The 16135-nt window shown below is 36.5% G+C and overlaps 1 protein-coding gene and 1 long non-coding RNA gene across 2 annotated transcripts; one reads left to right on the top strand and one right to left on the bottom strand.

The window, feature by feature from the left end:
• Positions 1-4581: 4581 nt before the first annotated feature.
• On the bottom strand, positions 4582-5313 carry LOC107728917 (uncharacterized). Its single transcript, XR_001638525.1, has 3 exons — positions 5241-5313; positions 5039-5132; positions 4582-4772 (listed from the first exon to the last, which is right to left on the bottom strand). It is a non-coding gene; the product is annotated as an uncharacterized LOC107728917 (long non-coding RNA).
• Positions 5314-6467: 1154 nt separating this feature from the next.
• LOC107728914 (leucine-rich repeat-containing protein 3-like) lies at positions 6468-12091 on the top strand. Its single transcript, XM_016539242.1, has 2 exons — positions 6468-6679; positions 10165-12091. Exon 2 carries the CDS (start codon positions 10521-10523, stop codon positions 11319-11321), a length of 801 nt encoding a protein of 266 aa, XP_016394728.1. The 5' UTR covers positions 6468-6679; positions 10165-10520; the 3' UTR covers positions 11322-12091.
• The last annotated feature ends 4044 nt before the right edge of the window (positions 12092-16135 follow it).

The raw sequence follows: 16135 nt of genomic DNA, 5'->3' as shown, positions 1-16135 counted from the left end.
ATTAACCTTCAATACAGAACAACTAATTAGTGTGGTTTGCAAAAGCAATCATTGCTGTTTTTATTACTCATATTTAAAGTCACTGTGAAATTAAAATAGATCATTCTGATATTTTTGTGGAATGTTGCCGTGTTTATTATAAGCAATTTAACCTTGCCCATCATTTTTTTTAATCATGTGCTTAAATTAAAAGCATTAACGTCCCAATTCCCAATTGACAAAATCAAGTCTTGCCCTACATCTTTTTTTTCTCATTCGAGAAGCTTTTTCTCTCTCATGTGTCACAATTAGGGAAGACAATCTCAATTTCCATTTCATGTCAACTTAAAAGAAATAGTTCATCCAAAAATTAAAATTTGCTGAAAATTGACCCACCCTCAGGCCCTCCAAAATGTAGATGTGTTTGTTTCTTTATTGGAACAGATTAGCTTAACAGGAACTTTAACATCACTTGCCAACCGCTTCACCAATGAATCCAGTGAATGGGTGCCGTCAGAATGAGAGTTCAAACAGCTGATAAAAACATCACAATAATACACAAGTAATCCACACGACTATCAATTAATGACTTGTGAAGCGAAAACTGTTTGTTTGTAAGATAAAATCCATAATTAAGGCATTTTTAATTTTAATTACGGCATTTTTTAAGTCCTTCAAATAGTTGTTTCTGGCTAAAATACAAGTCCTCTCTCCATAATATTGCTGTCTCCAGTAAAAAAAGTCAAATAATCTGAATCAGGAGAAAAATATGCACAGATCAATCACCATTTACAAGTGAAAATCCAAAACCAGTTCTAATTGTTAACTGGAGGAAGCATTATTTTGGATTATGGACTCGAATATTGGCCAGAAGTAATGGTTTAAGTTAAAACACATAAATGATGCATTTGTTTCTTACAAACACTCAGTTTTTTACTTTACAAGATGTTAATTGATGAACTGGAGCCATGTGGATTACTTGTGAATTATTGTGACGTTTTTATCAACTGTTTGGTCTCTTTATTCTGACGGCACCCATTCACTGCAGATGATCCACAGTGCATCCAGTGTAGATAGTATCACTGATTACAATGGGTCTGTTGTCTTTTGTTGCTCATGTTTCAGCAAGGTTAAGGATTTGAACCTCTATTCAAATGGGTTTAAAAAAAATCACAGCTGTACATTGAAGGAGGCAGCTGAGCCATATCTGCAGGCCAGACTTTACAAATTATAAGGTATCACCGTTGGAGGTATCACAAGGTCTAAAATGTTATTTGTAAATCTATATTAAATTTGCACCGTACATGCTGCCTAAACCCGAGGTCTTTGAACTCCTGATTGAATTTGCCAGGATGCAGTTTGTTCAGATGCTCTCAAATCACACTCACAAATTTCTGGGCACCGCATTGTTATCAACTCCACGCATGGCTGACCGTTTAACGCACAATGCAGGACAAAATAATTTCCCTTTTCCACACCTCACTACCTCTCCTTATCCACCACAGAGGCCATTCAAGAGCTGCTCGTAGGATTGTTTCACACTGGATTGTCACAGCGTTGATGCGTCATAAGAGCTTTATACAGAGCAGGTTTTTTAATTAACCTCCGACACACTCCGTTCATCTTGGCTCTGACAAATGTAGGTGCGCTGTGGGATTTGGTTTGCAGATTGGTGACAGTGACCAGCACACCCTGACTGGACCTCATGGGCTAATTGTGATAAATCTAAGTGGGTTAAAAGCGTGTTTTAATCAGGATCCAAACCATCAGAGGAGATGGATTTTCTTGGTCACAGCACTGATTCGCTTGATTTAGTCCGATGGTTACACAGGCAAAATTCTCTTTTGGCACTTGACACACGTAATTTATCCATTAAAGACACTCGAGAAGAGGGCATTAATTCAGGTGAAGGTGTACTGAAAGAGAAAATGGGCTGCCTTGATAAACAATTAGATAAAGTTTGTCCATGGCTAATGACTTTGCAATGCCACTTTATATACATCTACTTGAAATTTTCAGTTTTCATTTTAATTTTAGTTACAATTTTAGTAATTTTGTTACGTGCGTTTGTCATTTTTATTCGTTTTTTTGTTCTTTTTAAATGTTACTATTTAGGGTTGACTTGTTTTTATTTCAGTTTTACATTTTGTTCAGTTTTTAATTATTTCCAGTTGATAATTCTAGAGCTTTAACTTCAGCTTTTTAAATTAGTTGAGGTTTAGACAACATTTCTATGTTTGATCTAATATTTATAATTGATTTCAGCTTAATTTCAATTAACAAAAAATGTTTTAATAGTTTTAATTTTAGTTCATGATAATAACCCTGTAATGTATTAAAATAATCGAACCAATAACTGCGTTATCAGAGTTTTTAGCTGGATGTACACTAGAAGCCTCACTTTCTCACAAGTGAATGCCATCATCTTTCTTCTCTATATCTTTTCATAACTGTCCACTTCAGCAGAGTTGAACATTAATAATGCATCTAACCATCTACAGTAGCTAAACAGAAAGGTCAAAGAGACCTTCTCTTTAAAGGCCTCCACACACACACTATTAGGAGTCCACATCAGCTCAACATGGAGTATAACATTTACGTTCTCTTATATATTCTAATGAACCAAATTATTATAAAACTTCTACAGACTTCTACAGTGGTCTGCTTTGCATTTTTTTTTTGTACCCTGGTCAGCGAAACTCAGAAACTGACTGTGCTGTTTGTGATCTTATGAGCTATAAATCACAGCTCACTTGCCTTCACTCTTTCACTTTTAACATTCAATCATCAATCCTGAGCACATCAAGGCAGGTGATGTGTTGAAATATTCATTAATCTAAATTTAAGTCTTCCTCCAGGGAATCACCAAATTGGAAGTATTATCTTAGTAATTTAAAGTCTACGTTTATCTCAGTTGGGTGCCATGATGTGTCATATAGCTGTAAGAGATCCAAAGCAGAATGACGAACGTCGAACTGGAAGTGCAGACAGACTTCTGTCTGTCCCTGTCACTTAAATCCTATTCATTTAGACTGAGCACTGACAGGTCATCTGTAATTTCTGAAATCTCCTCCTGCTATGATTGGACTCAACAAAATCAACCAGGAAGCAGTAGTATTGCTAAAAGGCTTCATTTTATGTGCATTTACTGGCACCTTTTTTACTTTGTGCTCTTGCATGGTGAGAACAAGTTCATTAGCTACAGGCATTGTAAAAAGACATTTATCTGATACATTTTTTTTTACAGCATACTGCAAACATAGAGGTATTTCTGGCCACACAGTTGAAAGGATTGACTGAAAGTGGCAGCAGCTTTATTGCTTTATTTAAATTCTAAATCTGTATTCAAATTCTAAGACTTTTATTGTTTGTGTCATTTCCATGTCAAGCTGTACATGCTAAAAATTGTAGTTTATTTGATTATTATTATTATTATTGGATAAAATATGCACAGTTTTTCCAAAAGGAAGATGCAATAAAATATATCTACATTAAAATGCATTAAGCTGAATCTGTCCCACCAGTGCACTAGTTTCTATTAGAAGAAATGGCTGCTTATGCAATAATTCTGGTAAATGGCTGGGAGATAAAAATAGGGCCTCCAGGTACAATGAGTAGCTGAGGAAATAAGAGTTCGGGGAACTGCTTACAAAACACAAAACAATCAAAAGAGGTCACCGAGTGTCTGTCTGCCATCAGCAAAATGTACAATGAAAACCAGTATAATTGCAAACACTCTCTTATCTGTGGCCAAAAGAAAAGGAAGTAGAATGCTGTTGTTTGGTGAAAAGATGATATTATGAATTGAAAATGGTTGAGTAACAAACCCAAGCTTTCTGAAACTGCCCACAGATTCAATCCAGACACCCAGAAGATCATTAAAACTATGGAGAATAATATAAAAGAAGGGGAGAGACTGAACAAACTTCTCCAGAGGGGAATATTTTGGACTCATGCTCTCAAAGCGAGATCTCTGTAAAGATTTGAACATTAATCTTTTTTATGAACTCCTTCTAATATCCCAATTATCTCCACATGTTCAGTTGTAAGGGGCTCTCTGAGGAGATCTTTGTGTTCACAATATCCTCAATTATGTTTAAAATTCTGTTTTAAACTACATTACCCATAATTCAACAGAAGCAATTAAGGTAATAACTTGCACTAGGCAAATTTGAACACTTGATGTAAATCACACCCTGTAACTGATGTGATTTAACCGGTGGATGGCGTTGGCAGGAACACTGGTGGTAATTAAACGCTTTTGATTTCACACTTTTAATTATCTCCAGAAATACAGCCCTGTTTGAAACTGGAGTCATTGTAGGCTATATAGGTTTGAGAAAGCCAAAATGAAAAAAGGAGCAGTTTTCTTATCTTTACCTTAGGGAAAAACCCTGAACCACCACGTTTAATAGGATTCTGCAAATGATTTGCCTATGAGGCTTTCAAGAAAACACACACAAAAAAAATGTTGTGATGTGCAACCAGACAAACAGGTTGAGGACATTTATATTCTCTAATTTCTTACTGCCCTCAGCACAAATTATTGTTTCTTCATGGAAGAGATCTAAATTTAAGAAACAGATGGATTCATAAACACAAAGTCAAGGCACACAAATATAATTTTATCTTCATTTTACACACAGCAGTGCACCCAGTTTCATAAGACTTGTGCGTATGTCACATGAGCAAGGTTTTGACAAATGGCTCCCGTCCTGTGCAGTGATGGTCTGACTTGTCAGCTGTCACTGACAGACTACTCATTATGTTGAGTCATTTTATATTCTGCAGTCCTGCCAAAATAAGGAGATGTTGGCTATTCTAGGTTCATGATGTGGGATTTGAATTCGTTCCTAAATCATTTCACAGTCAGGTCATTACTGTTGTGTTTTATGCAAGCCTGGATAAATGTCCTCAAGTAGCTTATGTTATTGTAGCCTAAAACATGCAATAAATGCTATTATGATGTTACTGCATTGATTATTCTTGAATATTGAGTGTTCTTGGCTCTAGGCTGTATTTACACTAGTATAGTCTTTAGGTTAGGTAAGTAGCCTACCGTGAAGAAATCTAGTCTGAGAGAACATTTGCTTCACAAATCTTGAAGTCTTGAATGGCCATTCAGAATATATCCATGTTACAGATACACAAAGCTGGAAATTAAAAACACAAATTAGGAACATCCTTGTTTTGATATGGTCAAAATCTTGCAAAATCTCAACAGAAACAAACAAACAAAACCTTCTAGCTTGATGTCTTACCTCACTATACTCCTTACATTGCAAAAAAACTGCCAATATATTGCAGAGAAATTGCAAAAATGTGTCCTTAACGGCACATTAGGCTATCAACAGCCAGTCTGTATGACAAAAACGTACAAACCAAAAAAATATTTCAGTTCAGAATAGGGTGACCATACGTGCCATTTTCCCCGGACGCGTCCTGGCCAGGATTTCTATATTGTTTTGATTCAAAGTACCTCGACAGCGTTTCGAAAACACAAGGAACCGATGTCATACACCGATCGGTCTGCACACGCAAACAAAGCCAAACCCTAGATATTGTAGGCAATATAGAAATCCTGGCCAGGATGCGTCCGGGAAAAATGGCACGTATGGTCACCCTAGTTCAGAAGGTCACTCAGATGTCGATTATAGGCTAATTCAGTTCAGTGAAGCATTTGTCATACTGATTCAAATCGGTAACTCGTTTATTTTAACTATTCTCATTCATTTGGAATCGCTGCAGACGGACGACTGCTAAAGCAGTGTAAATGCGAAATACGTTTTGAAAGTATTTTCAATTAAATAATCTATTGGCTACAAAGCGTAAGATATCAGTGAATACTAAAGATAATACAGGTTTTTTTATTTTTATTTATTTGTAGCACTTTAAGATAATTTCGAAACCACATGACTTGGATAGAAAAAAAACGTAAATAGGCTAATTTTGAAAAGCACTCTGAAGCATGGGTTCGAAAACTCGTCGCAGCAGTGTTTTGAACGCTCCCAACACTTCTCAGAAGATTTTTTTAATGATTTGGTGGCGTTGTAGTAGGCTAGGCTTATTTGTTTATCTGCGCCACTCATGGCTCAAGGACAACTCAGACGTTTCTTGTTGTCAATATTTTGCGGACCATGGTACTTTTTTACTATAGGCTACATCTCAGGTAAAACACGATTTCTTTGGGCCTGGAGCTCAAGATTAGGAAACCATTCGATAGAGAGCATGAAACACTATGGGAATTAGGCTAAAGCTATTTTTCATGAACTTCACTTTGGGGGTTTTACCTTAGCTCGTAAGATATTCATATAAGAAGTATTGCAAGAAAAGTGTTATTGTTTTACAATAGAATAGTCCTTCAAACACAAAACGACTCTCACGGTCTACCTAACCTGCAGAAGGGACCACTGCACTGACCGAACCAGTTACGTTAGTCAAAGGATTCCACTTGAATACGCAAGTGAACAAATCTTTGGGGTGAACTGATTCAAAAGATTCAAATAACTGGAATGAATCAAAATCCCCACCACGAGCAGTCGGTGAGATGCGGGTGGAGCGAGCGCACCATCAGCCTCCGGAGCAGCGCGCAGGGCTCAGCATCCAATCAGCGCAAGGCGGATGTCTTATAGCTGCTGTGTGCTCTTCACTTTTACTCACTGCAAAGGCGACTGATCCCACTGAACTATCAACAAGTATGGTAAGTCATTATGAAGCATTCAATTTATATTAAAAAGGCTAACTTTCTAATCTTTTTCTATTTGAACACACATGAAAAGGGTAGCCTAGGCTATAGGTTAAATGCAATAAGTTCGTAAATGTAATTCATTTTGGAAAGTGTTGGGGATTTGTCTTGTCTTTATATGGCCATGCAATGTTTTTTTGCAGTATTATTTTAATTTGACTGTTTTTACGTCTTTTGTAGTTCTCTAGACGGTAACTCTTTGTCTAACTTCTTTTCTCGTATTCAGTCAGTTGTTAGCAGGACATACCAAGTCCAGCTTCGTACAGTGCATACCGTAGTCTCTGTTTTTGCCTCGTACATTTTCAGTATAAAGTGTTTACCAGTAGGCTACCACAGCGTCGTCTTAGCCAATAACACCGAGAGAAGAGAGACAGAGAGAGCTTGAGATAAAATATAGTAAACCTGGTCTTTCTTGTTTTTTTTCAATAGCTCGCTCAAATAGTGTCAATAGGATATGGTTATTGTAGCCCCAAGTCTAAATCATAAATAGTCGGCATAATTCCAGCTGTTTTTTTATTCCGTTTTACAGCTACATATGACATTGCTCTCATGTGTTATTTAGAAGATATTGATATATTTTTTTCTTGAGGTTAGGTGCCTTACCTCAGAAAAAACAAGCAAACAAAAAAAAAAAACCTCCTGTCAGACTCGCGACGGAAACATGAATGTCTAGTGCGCTCCTTCTTCTATTAACAATGTAGTGAAGCAATATGAATATTCACAATTAAAGTTAAATTTTTGGAAGTTAAATTTCCTGTTGTTGACACGTATTTGGCTTTTAAGTTCATGTAAGCTTAAAAAAGGAGACAAATGGCATGTTTGTATTCAGGTATATTAACTCATTTGATTATGCTAAGATAAAGCATCCTACAAACCTTGCATTTTAAGCAGGTTTTGTTTCCATTATAAAAATATAGATTTTTTAAATATTAATTAAAGAAAACCTGCAAGGTATAATTATCGACGTTTCTTACATTTTTAATTGTGGTTGCATTAGCTATTTTTCAGTGGTATGTGTGGTTTCTGTTGGATGTTTTTAAAAGGCACTTCTGTGACAATATCTAACTGCAACCAAAATGCAACGTGCTGTGCTTGCTGGAGCTGTACTTTCACAATCTCACTGTCTTTCGCAACACACCTTAATAGATGAACCATGTACTTGCATCCTATTGGATTCTAAATGTGGCATGTGGTTTTAGCATCCATCACAATAACCAACTTCTGTTACTGAGCTGCTGCTGAACCAGCAATCAATCCTGAGCTGTGTTGCTTATTGCTCACTGAAGAGAGACAGAGAGAGCTTGAGATAAAATATAGTAAACCTGGTCTTTCTTGTTTTTTTTCAATAGCTCGCTCAAATAGTGTCAATAGGATATGGTTATTGTAGCCCCAAGTCTAAATCATAAATAGTCGGCATAATTCCAGCTGTTTTTTTATTCCGTTTTACAGCTACATATGACATTGCTCTCATGTGTTATTTAGAAGATATTGATATATTTTTTTCTTGAGGTTAGGTGCCTTACCTCAGAAAAAACAAGCAAACAAAAAAAAAAAACCTCCTGTCAGACTCGCGACGGAAACATGAATGTCTAGTGCGCTCCTTCTTCTATTAACAATGTAGTGAAGCAATATGAATATTCACAATTGATTAAAGTTAAACGTTTTCAAGCTAAATTGTCTGTTGTTGACACATATTTGGCTTTTAAGTTCATGTAAGTTTAAAAAAGGAGACACATGGCATGTTTGTATTCAGGTATATTATAAACTCCTACATCTCATTCGATGATGCTAAAATAAAGCAGGTTTTGTTTCAATTATAAAAATATTGATGTTTTTAATGCTAAAGAAAACCTGCCAGGTATTAATTACCAACGTTCTAACATTTTTAAATTTTGGTTACATTATTTTTCAGTTGTATGTGTGGTTTCTATTGGATATTTTTAAAAAAGGTCTTCTGTGACATTATCTAACTGCAACCAAAATGCAACGTGCTGTGCTTGCTGGAGCTGTACTTTCACAATCTCACTGTCTTTCGCAACACACCTTAATAGATGAACCATGTACTTGCATCCTATTGGATTCTAAATGTGGCATGTGGTTTTAGCATCCATCACAATAACCAACTTCTGTTACTGAGCTGCTGCTGAACCAGCAATCAATCCTGAGCTGTGTTGCTTATTGCTCACTGTATATTGCCAGTGAATTAATCTTTTATTTCGACATTTTCAAGATAATGCATTCCACATGTCTCGAGTGCTGCCTGTGACAAAGTTTCACTGGAAAGAATGGAAGTCGCTTCACTGCAGCATGCGTTCGGCATATTTATATCATCTACCTGCCTTACGGCCACTTGTAAAATGAGTTGCTGTCTCAGCAGAGGGGGTTTTGACAAAGTACAAGCCATCCGTGTAGACTGGTTCCTCAAAGGGCAGCCGTGATCTGATTGATCGGCTCAATGTAAGGAGTTCATTGTTATGATCTGTTCTCTAATGAAGTATTCCTCTCCCTTCATGTAAGTTTAGAAACCTGAAATGAAAATCTTGAGATGTTTTCAACACCCTCATGTTGCTCTGAGAGTGTTTTATTTTCATTCTTCCAAGACAAGGTCTTATCTGCTCCAAGCTTTGTTTTAATAATCAACTCTAATTTAATCATATTTTTTCACAAGACTTGAAATATAGTTGTCATATTGACAACTTTTATGATATGCCTGAAGCTTTTTTTGTTGTTGTCCTTTTTGGAGTTTGTCAGTATTAAAAACAACTGGAATATTCTGCCTATTTCCTCTATTGTATTTCACTGATGGGAAAAATTTTGATTCATTTTTTTTGTTCTATCATTAGAGTTTCTAATAGCCACTAATGAGCTTTGTGTTGCTATGGAGTAAATGAGAAATTGATTTGTTTTGTTTTAATAAATCAGTCCTTTATCATATAATGAGATTATATGCAGCATAACAAATGTATTTATCTGCAAGATTATGGGACTTAAATAAAATTGTTTTGTCATGGTTGGAGCCATTTCAGGTCAGAGCACTCTGTGATACATTGCTTTGCATGTTACAAAGGATATTTTATAGTAATTCACCAAAAATGAAAATTCTGTCATCATTTACTTACCCCCATGTTGTTCTTGTCATTTTGATGAATGTTGGAAACCAGATAGTTTTGGTTACCATTGACTTCAGTTGTATGGAGAAAAAAAAAACACTGAGATATTACTAAAAATACCTTTTCATGTTCCACAGAAGAAAGAAACTCATACAGGTTCAGAATGACAAAAGGTTGAGAAAATGATGACAGAAAGTAAATTTTTGTGTGAACCATGCCTTTAAAGCCACCTTTAATTCATATTTAAATTGATCAAATATTAATTCATGCTACTTCACATTAATGTCTGTTTGTGTGGGTGATTCTTCTGTTCTCCTTTCATTCTTGCAGTTTCCAGACTTGGCAGGAGGGATGTTAAGTGAATGGAGCCCTCTTCACATCCTTCTTCTGCTTTTGGCTTCTAATTAAAACTTGGCTGTAGAACATTACCCTCTCAAATGTTTAATTGCCTTTCAGATGTTGATGGACTCATTTGGATTCTCTCCAGGACACTTACAATGACTTCAAACACCTGCAAATTGTAAATCACTACTCCACAAGTGCTCACAGGGCGTTCATAAGGAAAAACTCCCGCTGTTGGAATGACACCGTGACCTGTAATGTTTATTCATACATTTTTCAATATGACTTGGATTAACAATGACTGCCATTGAAGTGTAGAGCATTCAGAAAGTAAGAAGCTGGACATGACTTTCCCTGGAGGGGTTCATGTGTCAAGGAAAGTCTTCATCCCTCATGGCTGTCCCCTTATCTTGAGATTAATTTTAGCTGTGATTTGTTTGAGTGCAATGGGTTTTGCGTGTCCCAAGAGTTGCCACTGCTTCGAGAAGAATGGCTTGACGGTAGTGCAGTGTTCCTCTCGCAACCTAGAAGAGATTCCCTCCAACCTTCCTCACGATACTGTGTCGCTTCTTCTGTCCTCCAATCACATCACCAAAATCCCAAACCAGGCTTTTAAAAACCTTCCCTGGCTCCAAGAGCTGGACTTGTCAAGGAACGCCATCGAAACCGTGGACGCTGGGGCTTTTCAAGGTGTCACGGAGAGCTTGCGTGCACTCGACCTATCCCATAATCGCATGCAAAGCGTCCCTAAGGAGGCCTTCGCTCGGCTGCATGCCAAGATCAGCCTGTCCAACAACCCGTGGCACTGTGAGTGCACCCTTCAGGAGGTGTTGCGCGAACTCAGGCTGGATCCCGAGACTGTGAACGAGGTGAGCTGCCACACCTCTGTTCAGGAAGAGTACGCCGGCAAGCCTGTCATCCAAGTCTTGGATTCGGGCATAAACTTTTGTAACTTCCACCATAAGACTACAGATGTGGCTATGTTTGTCACCATGTTTGGTTGGTTCACGATGGTTATCGCTTATGTCATCTATTACGTACGGCATAACCAGGAAGATGCTAGGAGGCATCTGGAGTACCTCAAGTCCCTGCCAAGTAGCTCCCAAATTAGTAAGGACTTTGACACAATCAGCACTGTTCTCTAGCATCAGTCAATGCAGTGTAGGAGTGAATGTGTTTGGCACATTGATGATGGCACAACAGCAAGCCTTATAAGGGAGAGTGGGGTAAGATGTGTCATTTACTCAGTTTGTCCTCAAGGAAAGGAGAAACAAGGAATCATTGAGAAACCTGTATTTGTATGCACTTAAAAAAATCATTTGCTCGGCAAAAACCAATTCCAAAGTCTTATTTGCCCTGTACATCATTGACATTTTCATATAGAAGAAAAAAGATTTAATTTTGAGAATATTTTATTGTAAATATTTTCTAATAATAGTATTTCGCACAATTGGAACCGAAGCTTACCAAATGCCAAACATGCATGAAATTTATCTTTTATTTATTTGCTTAGACAATAAATTGTCTGCTGCAGAAAATATAGTTTGACAGGCAAAATGCCACTTTTTTAGAATTAAAAACCACCTCTTATTCAGTATGCAGCTGCTTATTGAGCTGAGTCCTTTTTAAATATTTGGTCCAGTTTGATTGATTATAAAAATGACACATCTTGCCCTACTCCTCCCGAGTTCCAGTATTATTTGATTTGATTGTGAATGTTTTTTCGTGGGTTTTCGCACAATGAATGTGTTGACAATTGTTCTGTGATGCAATTCAGTGTTCCCATTCACGTACCCTCAGTCGACCTACATAAGTCCTGCAGTCTCTGTGGTGGCCGCTTTGTGCCTCACGACAGGAAGCTGCAGAAGCTCTGTTTTTTTCTGCAGGTGCTTATCCCATTATTTCTTGAATTGGTTTTATTTAGGATCAAGTAAAGAAAACTTAAATGGAATGAAAAAAAAAAATCAAGATTATGGAAGTAAAAAACCACTGCAAAAAAAAAAAAAAAAAAGGCCATCAGTTAAGCTCTGCCTTGATAACTGGAAACTTGCCCGCCATTTTTGGCAGAGTTCTAATTACTCAAGTGCCTAATCCTGGTACCTCAGCACCAATACACTGTGCATTGGGCATTATTTGGTTTGCTATCTCTGTTCTTCTACAATCAAAAATAATCCTTTAATAGTGAGTGTTAAGTAGAACAGTGTCATTTTAAGTCTCAAGTGAAAATTTTGGTGTATTTTGACGATTTCTCAGATTGATAGGCCATATGTCTGATTAGAAGATTTAATCAGACGACTTTCAAAATGGATTTTGTCACCCGTGTGTTAGTTCAAAAGGGCTTGCATGTTATATTTCATGTAGACTAATGTGTATTTCTGACCTCATGTATCAGTTTTTCATTGTGACAAGCCTTTCAGCAGTAGTATGTATATCATAGCAACATAAGAAAATAAAAATGATATTAGAAGGACTCTGCCTTCCTTCCTACTTCTAACAGACTTTTAGATTTCTTCATTGTTTTCTAAGTAGCATTCAATCTACTGTATGCATGAGCTTTTGCGGACATGTTCAGCAATCAAAAAACCGATAGCTTGGGGTCCTTGATTTTATCTACATTTGTTTTTCTGTGAGTACTAGGCACAAAACAATGCCTTGCAGAAATGTGTGCTGTACCTTCAGGGATTTCTTGAGGAGTCATACCACTGAGAGTGGATATTATGAGTGCTTTCCTGTCCAAGGGGCCCGAGGTCTAGCCGTATGTGAGCCTGTAGCTCTAGATCAATAGCAGATTCATTACAGGGGAAGGTTCGGAATGCTGCAGTGAGCTTTAAGCCATGCTGTTCGGGGACTAGATGGCACCCTCAATACAGTGAAGATCTATCAAACCAAAGTGTAAGAGAAAGTGACTGTGTTTGTGCTTCTGTCTTCAAAGCAAACATTGAATGGGTGGTCCATCTCACCGTTAATGTGATTGTGTTTAGCACTCAAGTGCTCCATAGTGATTTACTATTTCTGTTTGTGTAAACAAATGACCCTATAAGAATGTGTAATGTAGTATTTACATATAGTAGTACTGTTTGTGAAATCCTGGAGGTTTATCAATGTACCCTATAGCCAAAGTCTTGATTTGCTCAAACATATTTGGGATCCTATGCAATCAGGTTTCCTTCATAATTTTTAATAAACTTTAAACTTTAATAAAACTATTAAAACATCGAGAATTTCGTGTACTAACCCATTGTATGATGACATGTTATATAAAAAGCTCATTAGCAAATATTAACTCCAATAAATCTGGAAGGTGCTTATCTGGACACATTAGCAGGATATTAACTTAAATAAATCTAGGAGATGCTTATCTGTCATCACTTGGGATGTGAATGATTTGCTATGATTAAAACTAATTTCTGCTAGGTTATTTCTCAGACGTAATGATGAAATGTTAAATGTTCTAATTATCTCTTTTAAAATTGTGTAAATCATTCATAGTAATAACATTGTTTTATCTATTTAAAGGAATACTTCACCCAAAATTCAAATTGGCTGAAAATGTACTTAACACTCAGGTCATCCAAGATGTAGAGGAGTTGTTTCTTCATCTGAACAGATTTGGAGAAATGTAGCATTACATCACTAGCTGATCATCTGATTGCTGGATCCTCTGCAGTGAATGGGTGCCGTCAGAATGAGAGTCCAAACAGCTGATAAAAACACAGTAAAAAAAATCACAGTAATACACAAGGAATCCACACGTCTCCAGTCCATCGATTAATATCTTGTGAAAAAAAAAAATCAACTCCATCATTCTGATGGCACCCATTCACTGCAGAGTGCAAGCAAGTAATGTAATACTAAATTTATTACATTTATACATTTTTTGCCAGTTTTAATTTTCATTTAACAGACTCCAACCACAACAGTTTGGGGTCAGACTACAACATTTTTTTCATGCTACAACACTACCATAACCACAAAGCAGGAGGGTTACATTTTCCTAAAGAAACATCAGCAACTTTCCAAATGTCATCACTGACCTAGTTCACCTCTGTGAGATGGATGTTATTTGAGCATCTCAGCATGGCTTATCCATCAGTCTCTGCCAGCATAAATGACAGATGCTCTCTGTGCCCTAAAATGACATGCAGTGAACTGGTCTGAGACACACACTTGTTTCACTCTTTTTTTTTTCTTCTGCATGTTGAATCTGCTTGCTCTTTGTAAATGAGCCATGTGTTTACTGCCCTTTGTATTTACCTCGACATCCTCTCACAGGTTATGCACTAGAAAATGTTTTTATTGATGAAAACATCTTTCATGTTGCTTAGTTGACAAAAGATTTTGCAGTAAGTTTCACATTTAATGAGCTCACAGTCTGCTGGTCGAATTGTTTCTTTTTTATATATATATCAAAAGTAAATCATCAATTTGCTTTTCTACTTGCTTTTCTGGCAGCCTATTACAATAAGCTAAGACTTCATGAAAGACTGAGCCACAAAAACACATTGAAAATGAATAAATGAGAATAAAATATTGACCAGAGACCCCCATGTGTTCCTGCATAATATTTATATCTTCCTTTTAACAACATGCCTGTTGTAATACCACTTGTATATGAATTGTTTTTATATTGATCTCCATTTGGGCACTATGAAGGGCATGTAAACTTGCCTTTTAAGAATAGGCTAATTGAAATAGTATTTTGTTATTCACAATTACTCAACCAGAGCTTTTTATAAACCACTTTTCCTGAGCTATTCATACAGGCCGACAGGAGTGTTTTTCTAAGTGGAGCTCACAGCACTTAGAACACATTAGAGATTTATTACCATTTTTTTTTTTCATGTGCTCTAGATTGTCATTTACAGAAGTGGTATCTCTGCTTAGCCATGTGTCCTCCCACTGAGATGTTTATTTGCTGCTGCTCTTTCACCACAGGGGGTAATCTGTGCCATCCAAACACTACTTTTCTCCTAGATTGGTGTATTGAGCCTCCAGCATTTCTTAGTAATAATTTATAAGCTCCTGTGGCTATTTGTTTCTATTTACGGTTTCGGTTACTGTAGCAGTCAAAAGTCTGGACATATCTGCTTGTTCTTTATAAATATTTTCCACTTTTTAGTATGAGGATAATGACCAACAATTTGGTCATCTATCCAAACACACAGACTCGTCTGTTCATACATTCTTTTGACTCATATTAGTTTATGTATTTACATTTAATATTTACATTTATTTAACTTTTTTGTGCATTTTTATAAAGAAGTACATTTCAAGATGTCCAGAAATATGACACGCATCACACCTTGTTTTCAGTTAAAATTTTAATTTTCTAATTTTTTGGCCACAAAAAAGTCACTGTCTAGATTTAAATAAACAAATAAGATTTTAAGACTGAATCATTATTGCTGTGATTAATATATTTCTTCCATGTTGTATGTTTGGCAACAATTCTTTTAACCCTAAGTGATGCAATGCATAGCTTTTTATTTCTGAAACAACCGGAAAATTGAACCAGAAGATGCACCTACTGTGCACCTACTATGTCCATATTCCAGGATGCCAATACCAAGATTCATCAGGCTCAATATGTGAGATATTGGCCAATTCATATAAAAATGATTCCTCATGCTCACTGAACCAATGTTTCAGAAATTGAGCCTTGTGAATCTTGGTATTGTCATCATGGAATATGTACATGTGTACGTCTTCCAACATGGTTGTTTAAGAAGTAAAAAGCTATGCACTGCATCAGTAAGGGTTAAAAAGAATTGTTGCAAAACATACAACATGCCAGAAACATATTACTCACTGCAATAATAATTAAATTCTAAACTCTTCAGTATTTGCTGATTTAAATCCATATATATATATATATATATATATATAAACATATGATTTTCTCTCTCAGGAAGAGGAGGTCAGTCTGCGTTGCGTTTCGCTCGGTTAAGGATGGAGAAGA

This window comes from Sinocyclocheilus rhinocerous, unplaced genomic scaffold (assembly GCF_001515625.1).
Source record: "Sinocyclocheilus rhinocerous isolate Xijiao unplaced genomic scaffold, SAMN03320098_v1.1 scaffold1569, whole genome shotgun sequence".
Lineage (NCBI taxonomy): Eukaryota > Metazoa > Chordata > Actinopteri > Cypriniformes > Cyprinidae > Sinocyclocheilus > Sinocyclocheilus rhinocerous.
Note: the sequence above shows the minus strand (reverse complement) of the source record. Positions and strands in the feature narration are given on the sequence as shown.